A 23,736-nucleotide genomic window follows, 5' to 3' on the forward strand; every position below is an offset into this window, starting at 1 on the left:
CCTCCCCGAGTCACTTTAAAAACACCTATTAATTTACGAAGTCATATTTTCCTGCGTACATATGGTGGCCAGCTCTGGATTGAGAAATTCCTGGAGATTTGTGGGTAGAGGGTGGGGTTAGGGAGGGCAGGAGCCTCAGCAGGCTACTGTGCCGTAGACCCACCCTCCAAAATCAGCCATTTTCTCCAGGGGAACTGATCTCCATTCTTTGGAGATCAGTTGTAGTAGTAGGGACCTCTAGGTACCACCTGGAGGTTGGCAACCCTAAGGACAGGAAACCAATAGCCCTCGGCTCTTGCCTGCTGGCTTTCAGAAATTCCTGGAAATTTGGGGGGTGGGGGTAGAGGCTGGGGAGGGTGGGGCCTGGGGAGGGTCAGGGCCTCAGCAGGGTATAATGCCATAATTGCCACCCTCCAAAGCAGCCGTTTTCTCCAAGGGAACTGATCTGGGTTGTAAGAAGATAAATTGTGATTCTGGGAGATCTCCAGGCCCCACCTGGGAGGTTGGCAACACTACATGGGGAGTCCCCTGCATGTATTTAAAACCCTTTCCTCATCTGTGAGGCCCACATTTTGTTGCTTTTGTGATTTGCAAGTGCTCTTTGTATTGCAAGTAGATGCAGTATTAATGGGAGTCATTGCCAAAGGACGCAGCGAAGGCCCCTGGCTTACATGGGGCTAAAATGGGATTAGACAAATTAATTGAGGTTACATGGAAGCCTCAACAAATAAATAGATCCTCCTGTTTCAGAAGCTGCCTACCTTTGGTTGCCTCATGCTGAGGTGAGGCCGGGTTGCCCTGATGTCCTGTTGTAAGCTTCCCAGAGGCATCTGGTTGTCTGCCACAGAGCCAGTTTGGTGTAGTGGTTAAGTGTATGAACTCTTATCTGGGAGAATCAGGTATGATTCCCCACTCTTCCACATGCAGTCAGCTGGGTGACTTTGGGCCAGTCACAGTTCTCTCAGACCTGTTCTCTCAGGAGCATTTCTTGAAAGAGCTCTCTAAGCGCCACCTATCTCACAGGGTGTCTGTTGTGGGAAGAGGAAGGAAAAGGAGATTGTAAGCCGATCTCAGTCTTGTTTGAGTAGTGAAGGGTGGAGTATAAATCCAGTCTCTTCTTCCTCCTCCTCCTCCTCCAAGATATTCAGGATATTCATCTTATGTTTCTGTTAGCAAGGGGCTGCTTTTGGGATCTGCATTTCCCTCTTCTCTGCTATGGTGCAGCAATTGTGTTGCTCTTGGAGCTCACCACCTCAGTGTCCCCCAACAGCTGTGCTGTGTGGTAGAGAGGCTGGTTCTCTCTGAGACAGAGCAGCTCTCCAGTTTTGTTTTGTTTTGTTTTTTTGGCCTTAAATGAATGTGGGGTGCTTTGGGATGAAAGGAGCTAAGTGCCTCAAAGGGTTCCTCTCCTCTCGCTTACCACCGACCTGAGGAGAATTACAGCAGTGCCCCCCGGCCGTAGCTTTTTGGTTCTGTGGTCTGAGATTTAGTGGCTTGCTGCTTTCCCTCAGAGCTCTGCACAGCAGAGAAAAGACATTGGTTGTGGGCCCTCCATTTTTTTATGGGCAGTGGGGCTTTGCCAGCCCTTTAATCACAGCCGAAGGCTCGCCGAACAGTTGGAGAAACGTTGAGGCTTGGGATTAGGTTACCCATCTTCCCTGTAAAAAAAGAAGTCTCTATAAACAGTCTGCTAAGCCCAAGAATTTGGCTCTTCCCTGTGGGTTCTCCTCAGCTTGGTTTGAGGGCCTTTGTTGGAGAGCGGCGTGGGGGTGGGGCTCTACAGCGAAGCCTCCCTCCTCCGCCCCCCCCCCAGAACAGCCCGCTAGAATTCATCTTTGGGTGGTCAAATGACATTTGAACTGGGTGGGTGGGGGTGGCGCGGACCACCCAGAACAAGGGACAGAAGGTGGCACTAGGACTCAGGGTATGGGCTGTTTAAAACTTCTCCTCCCAGCTGTTTCATCCTCAGAACCCTTGTTTTGGTTTAGCCAATCCCTTCTGGTAATCAGACCCAAGGTTCTTTATTCTGCACTGTTTTATTAGGCCATCGGGAAATCAGCATGATGTAAATGGTGTATGTTGTATGTATCATTGGGACAAGATGGTTGTATAAAGCCAACAGTGAAATGCAGGGAACCATCAATATTGACCCCCATCCCCAAATATAGAAGAAGAAGAAGAAGAAGAAGAAGAAGAAGAAGAAGAAGAAGAAGAAGAAGAAGAAGAAGAAGAAGAAGAAGAAGAAGAAGAAGAAGAAGATGATATTGGATTTATATCCCGTCCTATACTCTGAATCTCAGAGTCTCAGAGCGGTCACAATCTCCTTTATCTTCCCCTACCCCCAACAACAGACACCCTGTGACAATGTTCCCTTTAAGCTGCAGCCTTGTGAGCAAAAATTCTACTTTGTGAGCTACTGGCATTAAAGTTGTGAGCTACTGCATAAATTAGTGTGCTCTGGGGTCATCCTTCTTGAGCTAAGACAAAACTCCGTGAGTTGGAACCTAAAAATCTGTGAGCTGGCTCACGCTAACTCAGCTTAGAGGGAACACTGCCTGTGAGATAGGCGGGGCTGAGAGAGCTCTTGCAGCAGCTGCCCTTTCAAGGGCAACTCTTATGAGAGCTTTGACTGACACAAGGCTGTTCCAGCAGCTGCAAGCGGAGGAGTGGAGAATCAAATCCAATAGGAGTCCGTGCACTTAACCACTACACCAAACTGGCATATGAACAGAAATGCACCAGGATAACGTTTCATTCATTCTTACCCCAAGGCTTGTAAACTCCAAAATACCTAACAGCGTAGCTCCATAAAGTGAGTACCTATGTGTTTGGAATAATCTTAGCTGGGTAAATGTGTGGGATGTTGAGTTTTCTGGGATAGATTTAATTTGGCAGGCTCTGGGGGCAGGGGAGAGGAGGTGGCTATGGGATGTGTTTGGTTACATTATCCTTTAAAAAATATCTGGGAAAGCTGTATAATGAACAGTAAGTGGAAATGGTAGAATCCAGACCTCCGTTCTCAACCTGGCTGGTTTGTGGCTTTTTTGGAAGTCTGGACTAGATGGGCTGGGGCAAAGAAGTGGAGCAAGAACTCTACAGGATCTCTTTCCTGGAGGGAAGATAGATTCACGGAGGATAAATCTGTCAATGGCTACTAGCCATGGTCCACATTCAGAGATACTAATCCTCTGAATCCCAGAGCCAGGAGACAACATCAGGGGAAGGCCGCAGCCTCTATGCCCTGTTGTTGGCCCTCAACAGGAACCGGATGGTCACTCTGTGTGACAGGAAGCTGGACTAGAAGGACTCTTGGTCGGATCCAGCAGGGCTCTTCTGATGTTCTTAAGATGTGAATATTTTAAACATGTAGATTTCTCATCTCCAGCAAGAGAATAACAACCGGGCGGGTTCCAGATATGTTGGCATCCCAGGCAAGGCATGCTTGTCACCACCTTCTGTGCTGCTTGTGACCAGGAGCAAGCCTAGCTTTCTTGGCATAGTGGTCGTCTGCTTATTGTGTTGCCTTAAGCAGCTTCTTGGTTGCCTCATTCAGACAAGCTGCCTTGGTAATAAGGCTGAGCATATTTTTTGTAATACTACTTTCAACTGAGCTGACGTACTCTTTCAGTGGTTCCCCCAACCTTACACTTTCATTCGGGTCTGCTGCCACAGCCTTTTTTCCCTTAAAAAGAACTTTGATGTGCGACCCAGTTGGAGTTCCCAACCTCCAGGTGTGAGCTGGAGATCTCCCACAATCACAACCAGATGACTGAAATTAGTTCCCTTGGTGAAAATGGCTGCTTGAGAAGGTGAGCTTTGTGGGATTATACCTTGCTAGGGTTCCTCTCCTCCCCCAATCCTGCACTTCTCAGGCTTCCTGCCCCCCATCTCCAGGAATTTTCCAACCCAGAGGTGATGACCCTAAACAGGGCTTTTTTATTTTGTAGCAGGAACTCCTTTGCATATTAGGCCACACACCCTTGATGTAGCCAATCCTCCAAGAGCTTACAAGGTTCTTTTTTGTAAGCTCTTGGAGGATTGGCTACATCAGGAGTGTGTGGTCTAATATGCAAAGGAGCTCCTGCTAGAATTCCACCCCTGGGCCACACCCTCTGATGCAACCAATCCTCCAAGAGTTTATAGGGCTCTTGGTACAGGGCCTACTGTAAGCTCTTGGAGGATTGGCTATGTCCGGGGTGTGTGGCCTAATATTCAAATGAGCTCCTGCTACAAAAAAAGCCCTGCAGCAAGTCTAAAGTTGCCAGGTCCTTCCTGGCCAGTGTTCCCTGTAAGCTAAATTTGTGTGAGCTAGCTCACAGTTTTTTAACCTGCGGGTCACACAATTTTGTCTTAGCTCAGGAAAAAGCAAACTAATGTATCCAGAGCAAGCTAATTTATGCAGTAGCTCACAACTTTAATGCCAATAGCTCATGAAGGAGAGTTTTTGCTCACAAGGCTCCTTTGCTTAGAGGGAGTATTGCCCTGGCTACCAGCAAGGGAGAGGGGTGTAGGGCCACCAGATCCAGGCTGGAGATTTGGGGATGGAACCTGGGGAGGACAAGGACCTCTATGAGGTGCAATGCCATAGAGTCCACCTTCCAAAGCAGCCACGATCTTCAGGGAACAGATCTGTGCAGTTTGGAGATGAGCTGTCATTCCGGTGGATCCCCTGACCCCACCTGGAGGCTGGCATCCCTAAGCCAGTCACAGCTCGTGTAGGCCAAGGCATTCAGCCAATGGGGCTGACCTTCCTAACGACATCATCAAAGCCCAGCCTGAGGGAAAATAGTGCTTCCCACCCCCTCACTTTTTCACCCCCTGCAAGCTGGTTCTTATCAAAACGGGGGTCTTAATTTCCAAGAGATGCAGTTTTCTTTTTTGCTCCACATTTCAGCTCAGCTCAAATACTACTTAGTTTTTAGATAGTTTCGCCCTTAATCAGGGGTCATTTTGTAGGAAAAAAGGTGCAGGAGCTCAGTAGCGTATCTCATTTGCATATGCTCCGGGATCTGTGTATAGCGGGGAGAGAACTCCCCACTGCATGCAGGCCCTGGCTGGAGATTCAGGAGCTGTGCTCTTGTGAGCTCCTGGGGAATTCAAGCCCTGCCCTTATAATCTTTGATTAAACACTTAATGAAGAGCTGGGATCTGTACGATGGGGTCTGCCCCCTTCACTCTGCACTTTGCTTGCATTGCAGAGGTCCAGCTCTGAATGATTCATGGCTTTTCATCCGCACATTTGAATCAGCATCTCTTTCCTGCCTGAGTTGGCAAAAACCTTTGGACTGTGGCCCTGCTGCTTTTGACCCGGGGTTGGAGTGCCAGCTCTCGCTTCCAAGAGGCGGTCCTTCTGAGGATGATCTGCCGGAATAGCCTCCCTGCAGCCGCGTTTCCTTCTGCCGTTCCGCTTGTCATCAGTAACCTGCTCTCTCTCTCCTCTGCTTGAATTGCAGCTTGAACTCCCGGTTGTTTTATTTGATTCGTTTCCTTGTAGATCACCCCGCCTTTCCCTTCAAACAGAGCCAGCGTAGTATAGTGGTTAAGAACAGCGGACTCTGATCTGGAGAACCGAATTTAATCCCCCACTCCTCCACTTGCACCTGCCGGAATGGCCTTGGGTCAGCCATAGCTCTTGCAGAGTTGTCCTTAAAAGGGCAGCTGCTGTCAGAGCTCTCTCAGCCCCACCTACCTCATAGTGTGTCTGCTGTGGGGAGAGGGAGGGAAGGTGATTGTAAACTGCTCTGAGACTCCTTTGGGTAGTGAAGGGCAGGGTATAAAACCAATTCCTCCTCCTCTGGCCCGAAGTAGTTTACATCATTCTCCTCTCCTCTGTATTTTCCTCACAACAACCCTGTGAGGTAGGTTAGGCCGAGAGTGTGTGACTGGTCCAGGGTCACCCAGCAAGCTTCCGTGGCAGTGTGGGGGTTTGAATGTGAGCGTCTCGGATCCCAGACAGATACTCTCGCTGTACGACAGTGGCAGTCAGATTATTTACAGCATTCTCAAAAATGTTCATTCTTTATCAAGCACGTCGGACTGTTCTAGGTTATTTTGCAAAAAAAATTCACATCTGTACTCTCACTTGGCTGTCCTGCCACTGCCTGCTCCACCATCCGCACAGCCAGGGCTTTTCTTGTAGAAAAAGCCCAGCAGGAACTCATGTGCATATTAGGCCACACCCCCTGATGTCACCTTTGTTTCACACTGGGTTTTTTTGTACAAAAAGCCCAGCAGGGACTCATTTGCATATTAGGCCACACCCCCTGACAGCAAGCCAGCTGGAACTTCCTGTGCAATAAAATCCCTACGCACAGCCCACCTGACAGCAAAAAAGACAAACTATGGGCAATTTTTCATTGGGGTGGATCCTACCCGTGTCCTACCACCAAAACTCCCTCTAAGCTGTGGAGGCTTGTGAGCAGAAATTCTACTTTGTGAGTTTCCAGTATTAAAGCTGTGAGCGACTGCATAAATTAGTTTCCTCTGGGGCCATCCTTCCTGAGCCGAGACAAAAATGTGTGAGCTGGAGCCTAAAAAACTGAGCTAGCTCATGCTAACTCAGCTTAGAGGGAACACTGCCTACCACCCCATTGTGCAGAATGTATTTATTTATTAAAATCAGGGCTTTTTTGGCAGCAGGAACTCTTTTGCATATTAGAAGATGATGATATTGGATTTATATCCCACCCTCCACTCTGAATCTCAGAGCGGCTCACAATCTCCTTTACCTTCCTCCCCCACAACAGACACCCTGTGAGGTGGGTGGGGCTGAGAGGACTCTCACAGCAGCTGCCCTTTCAAGGACAACCTCTGCCAGAGCTACGGCTGACCCAAGGCCATTCCAGCAGGTGTAAGTGGAGGAGTGGGGAATCAAACCCGGTTCTCCCAGATAAGAGTCCGCACACTTAACCACTACACCAAACTGGCTCTCCCCTGATGTAGCCAATGCTTACAGGGCTCTCAGTACAGGGCCTACTGCAAGCTGTTGGTGAATTGGCTACATCATCGGGGTGCGTGGCCTAATATGCAAAGGAGTTCCTGCTGCAAAAATAGTCCTGATTAAAATACTTATATGCCCCCTTTCCTTTTGGCTTCATGTTGAAGCCTTCGTACAGTCTAAGGAGACTTTTTGTCTAGACTTCAAACGGCTCTTCCATTGAAGGAAATGCTGCTTAAGTTGGAGGAAGGCTGTTTGGAAAATGCTTGGATCCCACCCCGGTGACTCTTTCTTGCTGGGGTGGAGCGTGGGGAGACGGCGTGGTTTGTCCCTGAAGTATTGAAGTCTGGCCAGCTCTGCTGGTGATTCCCATTTTCATATCCACTGACTATTCTAAATTGGATCACGCACTGTGCCAAGATAATTCCACCCACTGCACGGGTTCGAAAGCAGCGTGCATCCTCAGAATGCACCTGATTTTTAAATAACGTGTGATTTGCCTTCCCGGGATAATCCTGGGGCGTGTGTAAGCCCAAGCAATCCTGTAAAATGGAACAGCATGCCAAGAGTAGCTGCCCAGCCAGCTGCCCTGCTGAATGCTGCCAATTGCACAGATGCAAAAAAAAAAAAGCTCTCTGAAATACTGGTTCATTTGAAGCTGTGAGCCGATCGTCGATGTGAGCATAGGGGGGTGCCCGACTGGAGAGAAAGTGGGCTTTGCAATCAGGGTCAGTTCAATCCTTGCGTATGATAAAAATGAAAGCGTCACTCATTTTCTGCCTAGTCCGGACCTTTGGATGCCCGTGTGTGGCTTTGATAGCTACTGAAGCAAATAGCTTTCCATTAGAACATTGCTCTGTTTTACATTGGAAAGCTGCCTGCCAGAAATCTGCCATGATTATCGAGTAATATGCAAGCACTGGTTTGTGTGCCAAGGAAGAGAGGCATTCTGCAATCAAGGAAACTCCGAGTGGAGGCCCAGGATAAACCAGTTAAATGTGATAAAGGTAGAGTCCAGTAGCACCTTTAAGACCAACAAAGTTTTATACAAGGTATAAGCTTTTGTACGTGTACACACACACACAGGGCTTTTTTTTCTCGCAGGAATCCTTTGCATATTAGGCCACACCCCCTGATGTAGCCAATCCTTCAAGAGCTTATGGGGCTCTTCGTACAGGGCCTACTGTAAGCTCCAGGACAATTGGCTCCATCAGGGGGTGTGGCCTAATATGCAAAGGAGTTCCTGTTACATAAAAAGCCCTGCACATAGTTCTTCAGATACATTTATTAAATGTAAGAAGGGTTAAAATATCTTAGACCTGGTTCTCATTCGGGTGGGTCAAACTGGCCATAGGGTGTTTGTTTCAGGAAAACATGACCAAATGCTTTTCCATACAAAAATTCCTGAAGAGAGAGACCTAGTGTGTCAGGGAGAAGAGTTTTAGCCTGACTTCTCCCTTACCTGCTAACTTTCTGTCTGTGGGGATTTAAAAAAAAATGGATGAAAAATTCAGTTATCTAAACCTCATCCGTGGTATCAAGTATAATCCTATACATTAGCTGGTTCAGTGAAAGGCAGACTGCGTGGTAAATGCAGCCAGATGTAGCTTTTCTCTGAAGATTTCATTTTCTTAGTTCTTGAAAGAAACAAACAAAAAATAAAGCAGCCTCTGAGATGCCATGTGTCAGAAGGAGAATGGCAGACGTACTGAGTTGCCCTTTCTCTTTTTTCAAACTGAAGCAGGGAATTTTCCATAGGAAGGAAAATTAGGGTTGCTAATCCCCAGTTGGGGGAAGGGAATCCCCTGGTTTGGAGGCTCTCCCCCCACTTCAAGGTTATCAGAAAGCAGGGGGAGGGACTAGTTCCCATATGGAATAACGGAGAATTGACCTGTTGGCATCTGGGGCTCGGGGGGGGGGCTGTGTTTTGAGGTAGAATCATAGAATCATAGAGTTGGAAGGGACCTCCAGGGTCATCTAGTCCAACCCCCTGCACAATATAGGAAACCCACAAACACCTCCCTGTAAATTCACAGGATCTTCAGTGCTGTCAGATGGCCATCTAGCCTCTGTTTAAAAACCTCCAAGGAAGGCGAGCCCACCACCTCCCGAGGAAGCCTGTTCCATTGAGGAACCGCTCTAACGTTCAGGAAATTCTTCCTAATGTTGAGCTGGAAACTTTTGATTTAATTTCAACCCATTGGTTCTGGTCCTACCTTCTGGGGCCACAGAAAACAATTCCACACCATCCTCTATATGACAGCCCTTCAAGTACTTGAAGACTGTGATCATATCACCTATCAGCCGCCTCCTCTCCAGGCTAAACATCCCTAGCTCCTGAGGCAACACATTTTCTGCACAGCATCTGGTACCTCTCCTCAACCCCCCACCTCAAGTTTCAAAAAGATTGGAACAGAGGGTCCAATTCTATGAGCCCCAAAAGAAGGTGCCCCTATTCATAATTTCAAGTGGAAGATAGGCTTTTAAAAGGAGTACTCTCCCTTTAAATGTGATGGCTAGAACGCCCTTCAGAGTTCAACTGTGCTTGTCACAACCTTGCTCTGGACTCCATCCTCAAAGTCTCTTGGCTCCACCCCTAAGTAGTTAACTGTGCGGACTCTTATCTGGGAGAACCGGGTTTGATTCCCCACTCCTCCACTTGCACCTGCTGGAATGGCCTTGGGTCAGCCATAGCTCTGGCAGAGGTTGTCCTTGAAAGGGCAGCTGATGTGAGAGCCCTCTCAGCCCCACCCACCTCACAGGGTGTCTGTTGTGGGAGAGGAAGATAAAGGAGATTGTTAGCCGCTCTGAGACTCTTCGGAGTGGAGGGCGGGATATAAATCCAATATCTTCTTCTTCTAAAGTCTCCAAATATTTTCTGAGTTGGTCCTGGCAACCCTAGGAAAGATCCAGGGATGCCCATCTTTCCTGGGTTGCCAGGCTGTGTGCTGCAACCAGTGGGGGGAGGGCACGACAGGGACATGGGGGTCACACTGTGTCATGCGTTCTGTGAAATCCCTTCTGGGGTTCCCCCCAAATGACTTCACAGTTCACACAACAGGGTGTAACCCCCATGTCCCTGCTGGAAACTCATTTGTTATGAGGGCTGATTCTGACACAAATGAGATCTTGTCAGGCCAGGCCATGTTGGGCTGGGAGAGTTCCACAGGAAAGAGAGTGCCACAGGAAAGTGACATGCTTCCTAGGTATTATAGATTTGTTTCGGTAGCATCCTTCGTCTGACAAAATTACTTGATTTTCCTGGAAATGAATACAATATGCTTACAAGATGATGTATACAGAAACCGTTTAGTCTTAGACTGAAAGAATTTTAACAACAAAACTCACCCGGAGCTCATTGCATTGCTAGCGCGAACATCGGTAGTTCATTTCCCAAGCGCTTAGGAAATTGTCTACCGATGTTCGCGCTAGCAAGGTAATGAGCACTCGGTGAGTTTTGTTGTTAAAATTCTTTCCAAACATGCCTATAATACCTAGGAAGTGTGTCGCTTTCCTGTGGAACTCTCACCTGTTGAACTTCCATGTCGAAGAGAATCAATAGCACCTTCAGAGTACCTCTGGTACTGGAGAAAATTCCAACTCTCTAGTGGACTCTATGAATGTATACTAGTCTTTGCATTTGCATACTTTTTAGTAAATGGAATTGTAATTGACCATATGCGTTAATGAAGAAATGTGTAGCTTTGGTGTTTGAATGAATGTTAAGAAGTAGCACCTATTCTAGTCTTGGACTTGTGCCTTTCGAGTGTTAATTAGTACTGTGTATAGCAGACGGATCAACAGTTTTTGTCTTTTGGCACGGTTGTTTCTAGGTTCTCAGCCTCCAGGTGGGGCCTGGAGATCTCCCACTTTAACAACTGATCTCCAGCCGGACGAGATCAGCTCCCCTGGAGAAAATGGCTGCTCTGAAGGGTGGACTCCATGGCATTGTACCCTGCTTATAGTTGAGGCAGCGGGCGTCCTATTATTCCATCACTTGGCCTCCCTTGTGTTGACATTGTGCCCTACTGCAGCGCTATCATATTGCTACAACCATCATTAATGTGGGCCTATAACTGGTTACTTGATATGCTGTGCCCTTTTTGCCGGTGGTGCATTTTATTTATTGTTTTATTGTTCTTACTGTTTAATTTTAACAAGGTGTTTTAGCTTTGATCTGTGGGTTTTTATGGCTATAGGTTTTTATGGCTATTGTTATATGTTGTGATCGGCCTTGAGCCCGTTTACGGGAAAAGGCGGACTATAAGCCTACTAAATAAATAAATGAAATAAATGCTGAGGCCCCTCCCCTCCCCAAACCCTTACCTCCAAAGTCTCCAGGTATTTTCCAGCACACGGCTGGCAACCCAAGTCCCATCGCCGCGAGGAATCAGAGGAGAGCAGACGTCACCCAGAAAAATCGGTGCCTTGGTGGGGAGTCTTGGGCATTGAGCTGTTTTGGAAGAATCTGCAGGGTGGTGGTTCTCACGAAAATTGTTTCTAGGGCTGAAGTGCCGGAGTTGAATGGCCTTTGCCTTGTGTCAAGTAGGGAAGCCAATGCTCGGGAAATTCCTGGAGGTTCAGGGCGGAGATTTGAGGGGACAGGGTTTGGGGAGGGGATGGAGTTCAGCAGGGTATAATGCTGTAGAGTCCACCTTCCAAAGCAGCCATTTTCTCCAGGGGAACTGATCTCTGTAGTGTGGAGATGAGGTGCAATTCCAGGACACCTCCAGGCGCCAGCCAGAGGCTGGCAGCTCTGTGTATCAGGGGAACAAAAATATCCCGTTTGTGAATTCTGAGCGTTTAGGCCACAGTGAAATGAAAGTTAGAGATCTCTGGACAACACTGACCAGGGGTGGAATTCTAGCAGGACCGCCTTTGCAAATTAGGCCACACACTCCTGATATAGCCACTCCTCTTGGAGCTTACAGTAGGTCCTGTACTAAAAGCCTAGTAGGCTCTTGGGGGATTGGCTACATCAGGAGGGTGCGGCCTAATATGCAAAGGAGCTCCTGTTAGAATTCCACCCCTGACACTGACAAAGGTAATCTTGGAAATGAAGTCCAGTTGGTGCTGGTTGTTCCTTCATCTCATCTCCCTTGGAGAAACAGAGGTCTAGTCCTACAGACCAGGAAGTACCTACCTACCGTCCTTCTGCTCCTTGTATCAGAGTTACTAGCAAGGCCAGAACTTTACTCTGAAGTTTCGAGCAAAGAAGTGTAAATTGGTGGCTGATGCTCATGGAGCAGATCTTGTCCCATCCGTCTGTTCCTACCTCAATATTTGATAGGTTTGGTGCATGGTGGACCTCTCATGGCCTTGAGAGGTCCATCTGGGGAAGTGAACTTGGCATCAGGTGCTGAGGATCTCATTACCTTTGCAACAGGCCTTCCACCCCACCCCAGTTTTCATGCTGAAATGTTCTGTCCTGTATTCAAGGCAGGGCTTTTTTGTTGTTGCAGGAGCTCCTTTGCATTAGGCCACACACCCCTGATGTAGCCAATCCTCCAAGAGCGTATAGGGCTCTTCTTACAGGGCCTACTGTAAGCTCCAAGAGGATTGGCTACATCAGGTGTGTGGCCTAATATGCGAAGGAGCTCCTGCTATAAAAAAAGCCCTGATTCAAGGGAGATGTCCTTTAGTTGCTCTCCATTTAGCCACTGTGAGATCCTGAGATTTTGCAACAGGGGGCTCTAAAAATGAGATTTGCAATCAAAACTAGATTTTCATGGAAAGCTGAATGTTGGTCTCTGTGTAGACCTTAATGGGCGTGACTTAAAGATTAGCCTTTATTTACTGAAGTGGAAGAGCTTGATTTGGGTCCAGGCAGAGTACATATCTGGGTATGACATTAATATTAGGCTGGCTGGCATGGTTTTATTAGTTGTCTCTGTGATGGAGGTGAAATCTCTTGGTGCTGACCGAGGAGCTCCATCAGTCATGGGAAGTGGGGATTGCATGCAGCCAGCTGCTCCAGGAGGAGGAGAAGAGGAGTTGGATTTATACCCCACCCTTTAGTTGGAGTCTCAGAGCAGCTTACAATCTCCTTCTCTTCCCTTCCCCTCTCCACAACAGACACCCTGTGAGGTAGGTGGGGCTGAGAGAACTGCTCGAGAGAATAGCTCTTTCAAGAACTGTGACTGTCCCAAGGTCACGCAGCTGGCTGCATGTGGAGGAGTGGCGAATCAAAGCTGGCTCTCCCGGTTAAAGTCCATCACTCCTAACCACTACACTAAACTGGCTGTAGATGCTGGATGAGAGGGATTTGGGTCTTGCCCATCTGGGCTCTTGTGATGTGGTTACATGTGAATTGGCCAATAAGGAAACATTTGGGTTGCACATTTTCTGTATAGTTGATCGCACACCCCCTCCGCTGCTGTGCACTTGCTGATATCTCCCTTGTTTAAGATCTTTGCCTGGACTATTGTGAGGCTGGAATTCTGTGTGTGTACTGTCCTGTGCTCCTTGGAGAAAAAAGAGAATGCCCTAGCATACTGTAGTGTTACAGCGTTGGATTAAAGGTTCAAATCCCCATTTTTCTCTGGAAGCTCACTGGGTAATCTTGGGCCACTCACCCATTCTCAGCCTAAGAAGAAGAAGGCCGCAGATTTATGCCCTGCCATTCTCTCTGAATCAGAGACTCAGAGCGGCTTACAATCTCCCTTATCTCCTTCCCCCACAACAGACACCCTGTGAGGTGGGCGGGGCTGAGAGAGCTCTGACAGAGGCTGCCCTTTCAAGGGCAACTCTTGCAAGAGCTATGGCTGACCCAAGGCCATTCCAGCAGCTGCAAGTGAAGGAGTGGAGAATCAAACCTGGTTCTCCCAGATAAGAGTCCGCACACTTTGCCACTACACTACACCTACGTCACAGGGTTGTTATGAGGGGCAAACAGAGGAGAGGAAAATGATACAAGCTTTTTTGGGTTCCCCACTGAGAGGACAGGCGAGATAGAACAGAAGTAAACAAATACATAAATGTGATGCAGCTCAATGGGGGGCACACTCATTATACCCATGTGCAAATATGTATGCTTTTGTCATAAGAGGAGCCTGTGGTAATGTCTCTGTCCTGCTTGCTTCTCAGCCTCGCCAGCTGATTCATAGGAGGCGTCCGAGGTGGCGGTTAGAGTCCCCTTTAGAATCTGGCTTTAAAAAATGCAGAAAACATTTCACTGTTGGGAAGGCATGCTAAGCCAAGTGCAGATATTGTCCTGTCATCGTGGAAGTCCCCTTCAGCTGAGCTGACAGGAACTGTGACTGAGCACCATTACCCAGCAGGAAACAGGATCTGCCTGGCAGGAAGTGAGGGAGGACCAATCCGAGGAGAACAGCTGTGTTCCACTTGACTTCCTGTAGGACCTAAAGACCTTTGAATGGAGAACTTTGTGACCAGCGGCATGAACTGCAGGCCCTTCAGCCAACCAGGACACGGCTGAGGGGCTTTGTGTCCCCACCTCTTGAACAGGGTTGATAGACAAGCTGAAGATAGAGTTGCCAGGTCTGTGTGGGAAAGGTGGGACCTCAACAGGGCCTAATGCCATAGAGTCCACCCTTCAAAGCAGCCATTTTTTCTCTGGGGGATCTGATCTCTGCCAGCTGGTGATCAGTTGTAAAAATGGGAGATCTCCAGGCTCCACTTGGAGTTTGTCAGATCCCCACTGTGGGTGGGGAATCCCCGCTTTTGTGGGGTGCTTCCTGGGGGAAATCTCATTCCTGACTGGCCTGAAAGGTGACCTGATATCAGGACTTTTTTTGTAGCAGGAACTCCTTTGCATATTAGGCCACACACCCCCTGATGTAGCCAATCCTCCTGGAGCTTACAGTAGGCCCTGTAAGAAGAGCCCTGTAAGCTCTTGGAGGATTGGCTACATCAGGGGTGTGTGGCCTAATATGCAAAGGAGTTCCTGCTACAAAAAAAGCCCTGCATGATATCATCACCCAGAAGTAATGTCATCATATTACTGGCATTGCATGGCAACACTCTAGTTTTTGGGCAAAACTCTATGGTGAAATTGGCTACAAACTATAGAGTTTATCCCCAAAACTAGACTGTCACCCCCCTGATGTTGGTGAAGTGATGACACCACTTCCAGATGATATCACACACATGGCAGAAGATCCCAGAAAGGACCAAGGATCCCCCCACTAGCATCCAGGTAGGATCTGGCAACCCTAGAGCTAGAGTTACCAACTCCAGCTGAGAAATGCTTGGACTATGGAGTTCACTCTCCAAAGCAGACATTCTCTCTGTTTTAGAGATCAGTTATAATTCTGGGAACTCTCAAGGCCCTACCTGGAGGTTGGTGACCCTATTCAGGGCAACACTTGCCGTGCTATTTACTGTTTCTGGTGGGAAATATCCCCCCAGCCCACCTCTTCATAGCACCAACAGCTTCCGAGTTGTATGGCCTTCTCTCACACCTCACTCATTGCAGGATGCGGCGGGTCGTGTGCCGAGGGAGGATTTGCGGTCTGAGCAACTGCCGTTTGCACTTGAGAGTTCTGAGACCTCTAAAAGAGAGAGAGAGAGAGCAAAGGCTTTAATTATCTGGGCAATTAATTCCACTCAGGATAACTCACTGGGAGGGAGTAGACCCGTGTCAATGGGGACGTGCATTTAATGAGGCAGCAGCACCGAACCCCCTGGCAAAAATCTTCACCTTGGGTGGGAAGGAAGGGAGGGAGAAGTGACTTGAGGGAGACTACATGAGGTCTTGTCTTTTTTGATCTACTAGGGCTTTAGGAATCTTAAGGGATCTTCTACAGCTTTCTTGCCATCCCCCGCTGGGGCACCAGGCCTGTGTCCTTAATTTTGACCGGGTATTTCTTGAGTCTTCTTCCCGCCCTGGGCTGGCTTGGGCTTTGCCAGAATACCCTCTAGTCCTCAGAGAGCTGCTTTTTATCTGCGAGATTTCTGTCCCCGGTCCTTCCAGGGCGGGATAGCGTCCACGCTGGCATCTCCTTGGGCCTGGAGCAAGGCCAGCTCGGGCATACAGACCATTGATGAAAGGCCTTTGGGTGTGGGATGAATGGGCCCACGTTGCTCGCTGGGCCATGAGGAAGCGGCGCTGCTCCTCCTGGGAAAGCAGCCAAGCTCGCGTCAGGCCCTTCCCATCAGCTGCAGATTTATTTGCAATGCCGGGTGCGGATCCACAGATAAACACGCAGGCCGGAATGGCACAAAGAAAGAGGTGCCTGACCTCCCTTGTTGGCCTGCCTGCCAGGGGAATTCTGCTGATTGTCATAGGAAAGCCAGCTCTAGGTTGGGATTGGGAAATTCCTGGAGAGGGCAGGATTTAGAAAAGGGAGGGAGTTCTTTGTCATAAAGGTCACCCTCTGAAGCAGCCATGTTCCCCAGAGGATCTGATCCTTGTTGACTGGAGATCGCTGTTAATTCCTAGAGTTGCCGGGTCCTTCCTTCTTGTTGGCAGGGGGAGGGAGGAGCCTTTCAGGAGGGGTGGATGGGGCTCCACCCCAAACAGTAATGCCACCATGTAACATCACCGCCGTGATGATGTCACGTGGAAGCGATGTCATCATGTCAGGGATTTCACACTGGTTAGAGGGGGGGAAACTCCATGGTAAAATTGCTCTCAAACTGTAGAGTTTTGCCCTCAAAACAGAGCATCCTTACGTGATGTCCCTGGCATGATGATGTCACTTCAACATGATGTCATCGCATCAGGGATGTTTGGGGGGCAGGGTTTCCCCCACCAGCCAGCTGACCAGTGGCAGGGAGAATGCCCCCCACAGTGGGGGATTCCCCCGCTCAGACCTAGTGGCTGGCAACCCTAGTAATTCTAGATCTCTAGGTCCCACCTTGACTCTTCCGCATGGAATTAGTGTGAGAATCCCATAGTGGGACAGTATCGGGCTGGACTCTGTGGTCTCCCAGCTTCTAATCGTGAAGCTCCCTGAGTGACCCCAGGCCAGTCAAGCTCTTTCAGCCAATACGACCTCACAGGATTGTTGTGAGGATTAAAGAGGGATGGAAGAATAATTCTGTCTCTTAGACACGAGGGCCTTGGAGTACATATGAACATATGAAACTTTCTTATGCTGAATCAGACCCTCGGTCCATCAAAGTCAGTATTGTCTACTCAGACTGGCAGTGGCTCTGCAGGGTCTCAAGCTGAGGTTTTTCACACCTACTTGCCTGGACCCTTTTTAATTAGAGATGCCAAGGATTGAACCTGGGACCTTCTGTTTACCAAGCAGATGCTCTGCCACTGAGCCACCATCCCTCCCCACGGTGGGAGAAAGATGCAATAAAGAGAATGTAATTTCCAGCAGTTTACTGCATTGTTTATTGTATGCGTTCTGTTGTTTTCATTGCTTTCTTAAATGTTATAATCTGCCTTGGGTCTGAGTGACAAAAGAGCAAGGCATGAATGAGAGCAGGGTTTAATTTTAAATTAATTTTTGGATTTATATCCCACCCTATCCCGCAAGCAGGCTCAGGGTGGCTTACAGCAGCAGATTTCAAAACATACTACAGATTAAAATTTAATGTCATCAAAACAAAGAATATAAAATCGAAGGCGATACAGTATCTCAGACAAAGCAAGGGTGCTTCTAAGGTGGGATTGGGTTCTAAGGTGGGATTGGGTGAGAAGGGGACCTCTCACGACTTGTGCTTTTTCTCTCCTCCAGAAACGCTGATGGACTCCACCACAGCCACGGCGGAACTTGGGTGGACGGTGCACCCGCCATCCGGGGTGAGTTTCTGTGTAGGACAGAGCAGCAGGAATGGGGGTAGGGTGGGTGGTGGGGGGGACAGAGCCTGAAGAGGGTCTCCCAGGCCTGTAGCATCTTTCACTGCTGACCTCCATCGCGAAGGGATTGTGGGTAGATTCCGAGAGCCTTTGGAGGTAGTGATGAGGTTGGGTCAACTGTGCTGAGGAATGAATTTGATATTGGAGAGAAAGCGAATTGCTGGTAGGGTGGTCAGCCTCTAGGTAGTGGCTGGAGGTGTCCTGGGATTATAGCTGATTGCCAGAAGGCAGAGGTCAGTTCCCCTGGAGAAAATAGCTAAGACCACTGGCCCTTCCTCCCATGAATCCCTAAGTCCCTTGCCACAAATGTGTTGGGAAAGAGCTGTTCATTGTGAACAGTGGCGAAAACAGCACCTGGTGATTTTCCTTCAGGGGTGCCATAAACTCATAGACTAATTCTGATAAGGCTGACAGCACTAACGAATGCAATTAGTTTGTTAATTGACTTCATAGCACATTATTTTTATATACATATATGTATATGTATATATACTTATGTATATATGGCATTTAATGGAAGGCACACTACCTATACCTATACCATTGTAGGAAATGATGTACAGCACCATCCTACGCAAGTCTACTCAGAAGCAACTTCTGTTATATTGAATGGGATTTACTAACAGGTAACTGAGCATACAGGTTCAGCTTTGGTGTTTTGTTTGCTTTAGGCTTCCCGTTGAGGAGGCATCATTTCTGGTCTCTTAGGGAAGTTTCATCCCATGTCCTGAAATCAGAACAAAGTAGGAGTCAAGTGGTACCTTTAAGACCAACAAAGTCTTATTCAGAATGTAAGCTTTCGTGTGTGCATGCACACTTCTTCAGACGAGGAATCAGGTACTGATTCAGGTCTGAAGGAGTGTGCATGCACACACGGGAGCTTACATTCTGAATAAGACTTCGTTGGTCTTAAAGATGCCACTTGACTCCTACTTTGTTCTACTGCTTCAGATCAGCATGGCTGCCCGCTTGGATCTATGCCCTGAAATTGTTACAGTTGTTCCTTCCTTCCTTGTCTTGTGGCTCTCAACAGGGCCGGATCTAGAGGGGGGCAGAGGTGGGTGCTTGCCCTGGGCGCCGATGGAGGGGGGGGGCGCCAAATTGGGTATGGAGTGCATTGTATTGTATGGGACCATAAAATAGAATGGCCCAAAAGGGGGCGCCATTTTTTAATTTTGCTCCCCCTCGAAAAAAATGTAGCTCCATTTCTGGCTCTCAAACATCTGACATTTATTCTGTGTTGTTCCTACATTCAGCAAGTTTGGCCACCCCTGCTTTAGACTAACAGGGACATTGCAAAGGTAAACTATAGCTGGGGAGAACAACATATGCCACTCTGAATTCAATAGAGGAAGTTAAAGTGTAGACCATCAGTGGGGCCATCAGAAGAATGGCAAGGAGGAGCAGACATTTGCCTGATCTCACTCTTGTCTCCAGTTTAGCTGAAAATCTTCTCCCTAGAGGATCACGTTGGATTGCTGTTTAATGGCCATTGCTGACAAGATAGAGATCTGTGTTGAATCTCAAGGGAGGGAAGGACTGGGTGTTCCTCCTCATCCTCCAAATCTCATTTTCCAGGATTCTCTCTCAAGATCCCAAGTGGATCATTTCACATTTCCCTCTGATTTACCTGTTAACAGACTGAATCAGACCCCTGATCCATGAAAGTCAGTCTTGTCTGCTCAGGTTGGCTGCGGTTCTCCATGGTCTCAGGCTGAGGTCTTTCACTTCAACTATAGACTGGTCCTTTTTTTTTTTAAACTGGAGACGCTAAGGATTGAACCTGGGACCTTCAGCACGCCAAGCAGATGCTCCACCACTGAACCACGGCCCCTCCTCATGGTCCCTCCTCACTCAGTCCCCATCTGACCAGGTTGGGGAGGATCCCTTTCTTCTTTCTGTGGGAACTTACATTTCTGCATACCTGGGAAGACCTCCTGAGGATGTAGACCGTGTCTGTGAGGCAGTCTGGTTTTGCTGCTCTGTGTGGGAACTGACCGCTTTCTCCTCAGAAGGTGCCATTTCCACAAACCCCCTTTGTGGGTTGCCCGTTGTTGTCTGAAAAGCAGTGTGGGAAACAGAACCAGGCCAATAATATTAAGTCCAGAATAAACAAATAGAAAATACCCTCTCTAGCTCCCCCAAAAGCCCTCCCCTCCCCATATAGTGAAAGAAATGCTAGTCTTTACATTGCCGCCGCACTTATTTAGCTAGCATGGACTAACGTGAGCCACCCCTTTGTTATCACAGCCTCCGCCAGCCCTTGTGGAACGATGCTCTTCTTGTTTTCCCCCAGCTGGCAAGGTTGGACTCCCCCCCCTTCTCCGAACAGCGGACCCCCCCTCACTTCTGGAATGGACAGGGAGCTGTCCAGAAGGAGACCCCCACTTCCCCCCCCCCAGCCCCAAATGCTTATGAATAGCTGTGCCCTGCTTGTCAATATGAGTGGGGAGGGGGAGGGGGAGTGTGCACAGGTTTTGCTAGCAAGCGTGCGAAGGGTGGGCCCACACGCTCAATAGACGAAGCCCCCCTTCGGGCCGGCCTTCTCCTCTTTCCATGCCTGGCCTGTCTTGAATGCCGGGTTGCGGAGAAGGGAGCCCCCTGTCCATTGGGGGAGCTGCGTGAAGGAGCTTTGTTTGGGTCCTGGCCTTTTCAGGCCCGGCATGTTAATTAGCGATGGGGGGAGGAAGGGAGGGGGGAAGAGGCTCCTAATTAAGCTGCAAGGAAAGGGGGGGGGGGAGAAGAGGAATCTTTTCTCATCCTCCTGGAAAAAAAAAAAACACCCAGGGGATCCTGGGAGGTGCCATTCTGAAGGGATTTGCTAGGCCGTGGCTGGAAAAGCAATCCAGCCGTAGAGTGGATTTGGGAGTCGGGTCTCTAGGGAAGAGGGGCACGGAAAGGAGGGGGTGAAGGGCAATCTCGGGCTGAGGGGGAGTATTGTGGAGAAATTGGGAAGAACTATTTCTCTCCCTCACATAAAATAATAGGATTTGGGGGACACGAGGGGGGTGGGGGCTCTAGATGAGGCCTGAAGATCTCCTGAAATTAGAACGAATCTCCAGACCACAGAGATAAATTACCCTGGATAAAATGGCTGCTCTGGAGGGTGGACAGCAGAGGAGAGGACTCACAATGATGGGTTTAAGTGAAGGGTGGGAAGGTAGTGGCTGGGTACATGACCCCTTCCAACTCTGGGATTCTGGGATTTTATGACTGACTAGGGATGCCGGCCTCCAGGTGGGACCTGGGAATTCCCTGGAATTACTGGTCATCTACAGATTACAGAGATCAGTTCCTCTGGAGAAAATGGATGCATTGGAGGGTGGACTCTATGGCATTGTTTCCCCATTGGGGTCCCTGTCCTCCCCAGGCTCCAGCCTCCAGTTTTCCAGCCAGAAGCTGGCAACCCTGGTGAAATCCCACCAAGCTCACTCCCTTCCCCCAACTCCACCTTCCCAGGCACCATCCCTCAGATCTCCAGGAATTTCCCAACCTGGAGTTGGCAACCCTAAGAGCACTCCATGGAGTTGTTGAGCAACTTGGTTTAGTACAGATGAAAGGAAGCTCTCTTTTTTTAGCACAGTGGCTTTGTTAACTTGTGGAACTCATAGCCACAGTGGCAGACATGATGACCGCTAGGCTAGATGGCTTTAAAAGATGGTTGGACACCTTCATGGGGGTGAAGAGGTCCATCTGGATGCTCATCTCCCATCTTCAGAATAAGAATTTCTTGGAGGCTGCAAGTTGCCAGCCACCAGGTGGGGCCTGGAGAGCTTCTACTTTTACAGCTGATCTCTAGCTGGCAGAGCCAGTCTGGTGTAGTGAAGAAGAAGAAGAAGAAGAAGAAGAAGAAGAAGAAGAAGAAGAAGAAGAAGAAGAAGAAGAAGAAGAAGAAGATATTGGATTTATATCCCGCCCTCCACTCCAAAGAGTCTCAGAGCGGCTCACAATCTCCTTTCCCTTCCTCCCCCACAACAGACACCCTGTGAGGTAGATGAAGATATTGGATTTATATCCCGCCCTCCACTCCGAAGAGTCTCAGAGCGGCTCACAATCTCCTTGACCTTCCTCCCCCACAACAGACACCCTGTGAGGTGGGTGGGGCTGGAGAGGGCTCTCACAGCAGCTGCCCTTTCAAGGACAACCTCTGCCAGAGCTATGGCTGACCCAAGGCCATTCCAACAGGTGCAAGTGGAGGAGTGGGGAATCAAACCCGGTTCTCCCAGATAAGAGTCCGCGCACTTAACCACTACACCAAACTGGCTCTAAGCGTGCGGACTTATCTGGGAGAACCGAGTTTAATTCGCCACCTCCACTTGCACCTGCTGGAATGGCTTTGGACCAGCCATAGATCTTGCAGGAGTTGTCCTTGAAAGGGCAGCTGCTATAAGAGCTCTTTCAACCCCACCCACCACACAGGGTGTCTGTTGTGGGGGGAGAAGATATAGAAGATTGTAAGCCGCTCTGAGTCTCTGATTCAGAGAGAAGGGCAGGGTATAAATCTGCAGTCTTCTTCCCTGGAGAAAATGGCTGCTTTGAAGGGTGGGCTCTAGGGCATTGTACCATGCGGAGGCCCCTCCCCTCCCCAAACCCCACCCTCTCCTGGCTCCACCCCCAAAAGTCTCCAGGTACTTTCCAACACAGACCTGGCAACCCCAGGGGAATAAGGGAACTCTTTAGCTCCTTTTGCCTGCTTGAAGGTCCTCTGAAAACATTTGAATATCCAATGCAGCAAATAGGATACTGGGCCCAAGGTACGCTATGGATTTGGATCCAACAGGATCCTCTGCCCCTAACGCTCTCTGGGATGCTCTGATACTTGTTCCTATTAAATTTCTGCCTGGATTTTTTGGCTTTTGGAGGAATGCTTCTCTGCCCTCCCGCTTGAGAGGACAAAACCTGTGGCTGTGTTTGAATTGCACCTTTTCGGCAACGAGAACACGCAGCTCTCTTGTGAACTTAAATATTCAATTAAACAGTAAGATTTTTTAAAAGAAACAAAAAAAACCCTGTTAAAAGCAAGTTTACCAACACCTGTTTTAGAAATGGGGGCAGAATAGGCTATTAGCGAAGTCAATGAATGCAGTGCAAATGAATTGCAGAGTAATTAATGGCAGGCAGAGAAGAGCCATCAGCAGTGAGTAACAATGTGTGGTGTGTGGGTTTCTTTTCGGAGGGGCGGGGTTGCTCATGCACAGGGCTATTTTCATAGGAAAAGTGCAGCAGGAATTCATTTGCATCTTAGACCACACCCCCTGATACCAAGCCAGCCGGAACTGTATTCCTGCTCAGGCATCTGTCCTTCGTGTGGGGACAGGGGTGTTACAAATACAGAAGAGTTTCCCTGTTTTCATCTGTGAGATTTTTTCGTGGGGGAATGATTGCCACCCACGGAATGCAGCTTTGAAGAAGAAGAAGATATTGGATTTATATCCTGCCCTCCACTCCGAATCTCAGAGTCTCAGAGCGGCTCTCAATCTCCTTTACCTTCCTCCCTCACAACAGACACCCTGTGAGGTGGGTGGGGCTGAGAGGGCTCTCACAGCAGCTGCCCTTTCAAGGACAACCTCTGCCAGAGCTATGGCTGACCCAAGGCCGTTCCAGCAGGTGCAAGTGGAGGAGTGGGGAATCAAACCCGGTTCTCCCAGATAAGAGTCCACACACTTAACCACTACACCAAACGGGCTCTCTGTCAGCTTCCCCTCCCATGGCAGCCCCAAATGATGCCTGAAGGGAGCCCCCCAACAGCATTTAGAGGAGAACCATTTCAAGGTCTCAAGGGAGGGGGGAGGCTCCGTGAATGGAAATTGTGCCTGCAGAGAAAACTCTGGTAGATCCAGGACTTCAGTCTTCTTGTTGCTTTTTTTTGGTTTGGATAAGCTCTGGGCAGCCTGTGTGGGGCTCCTTCCTCATTCTGTCTTCACAACAACCCTGTAAGGTAGGCGGAGCTTTTTTGTAGCAGGAACTCCTTTGCATATTAGGCTATACTCCTCTGATGTAGCCAGTCCTCCTGGAACTTACA

At 48.8% G+C, this 23,736-nt stretch overlaps 1 protein-coding gene across 6 annotated transcripts in view; it reads left to right on the forward strand.

The window, feature by feature from the left end:
• Positions 1-23,736, forward strand: part of EPHB2 (EPH receptor B2) — a 159,405-nt gene that overhangs the window by 15,863 nt on the left and 119,806 nt on the right. For all 6 annotated transcript variants that reach the window (XM_060259166.1, XM_060259167.1, XM_060259168.1 and 3 more), the window contains exon 2: positions 17,593-17,657. In XM_060259166.1, coding sequence (XP_060115149.1) covers positions 17,593-17,657 — 65 coding nt within the window. The remainder of the gene's footprint in view (positions 1-17,592; positions 17,658-23,736) is intronic.

This window comes from Heteronotia binoei, chromosome 18 (genome assembly GCF_032191835.1).
Source record: "Heteronotia binoei isolate CCM8104 ecotype False Entrance Well chromosome 18, APGP_CSIRO_Hbin_v1, whole genome shotgun sequence".
Lineage (NCBI taxonomy): Eukaryota > Metazoa > Chordata > Lepidosauria > Squamata > Gekkonidae > Heteronotia > Heteronotia binoei.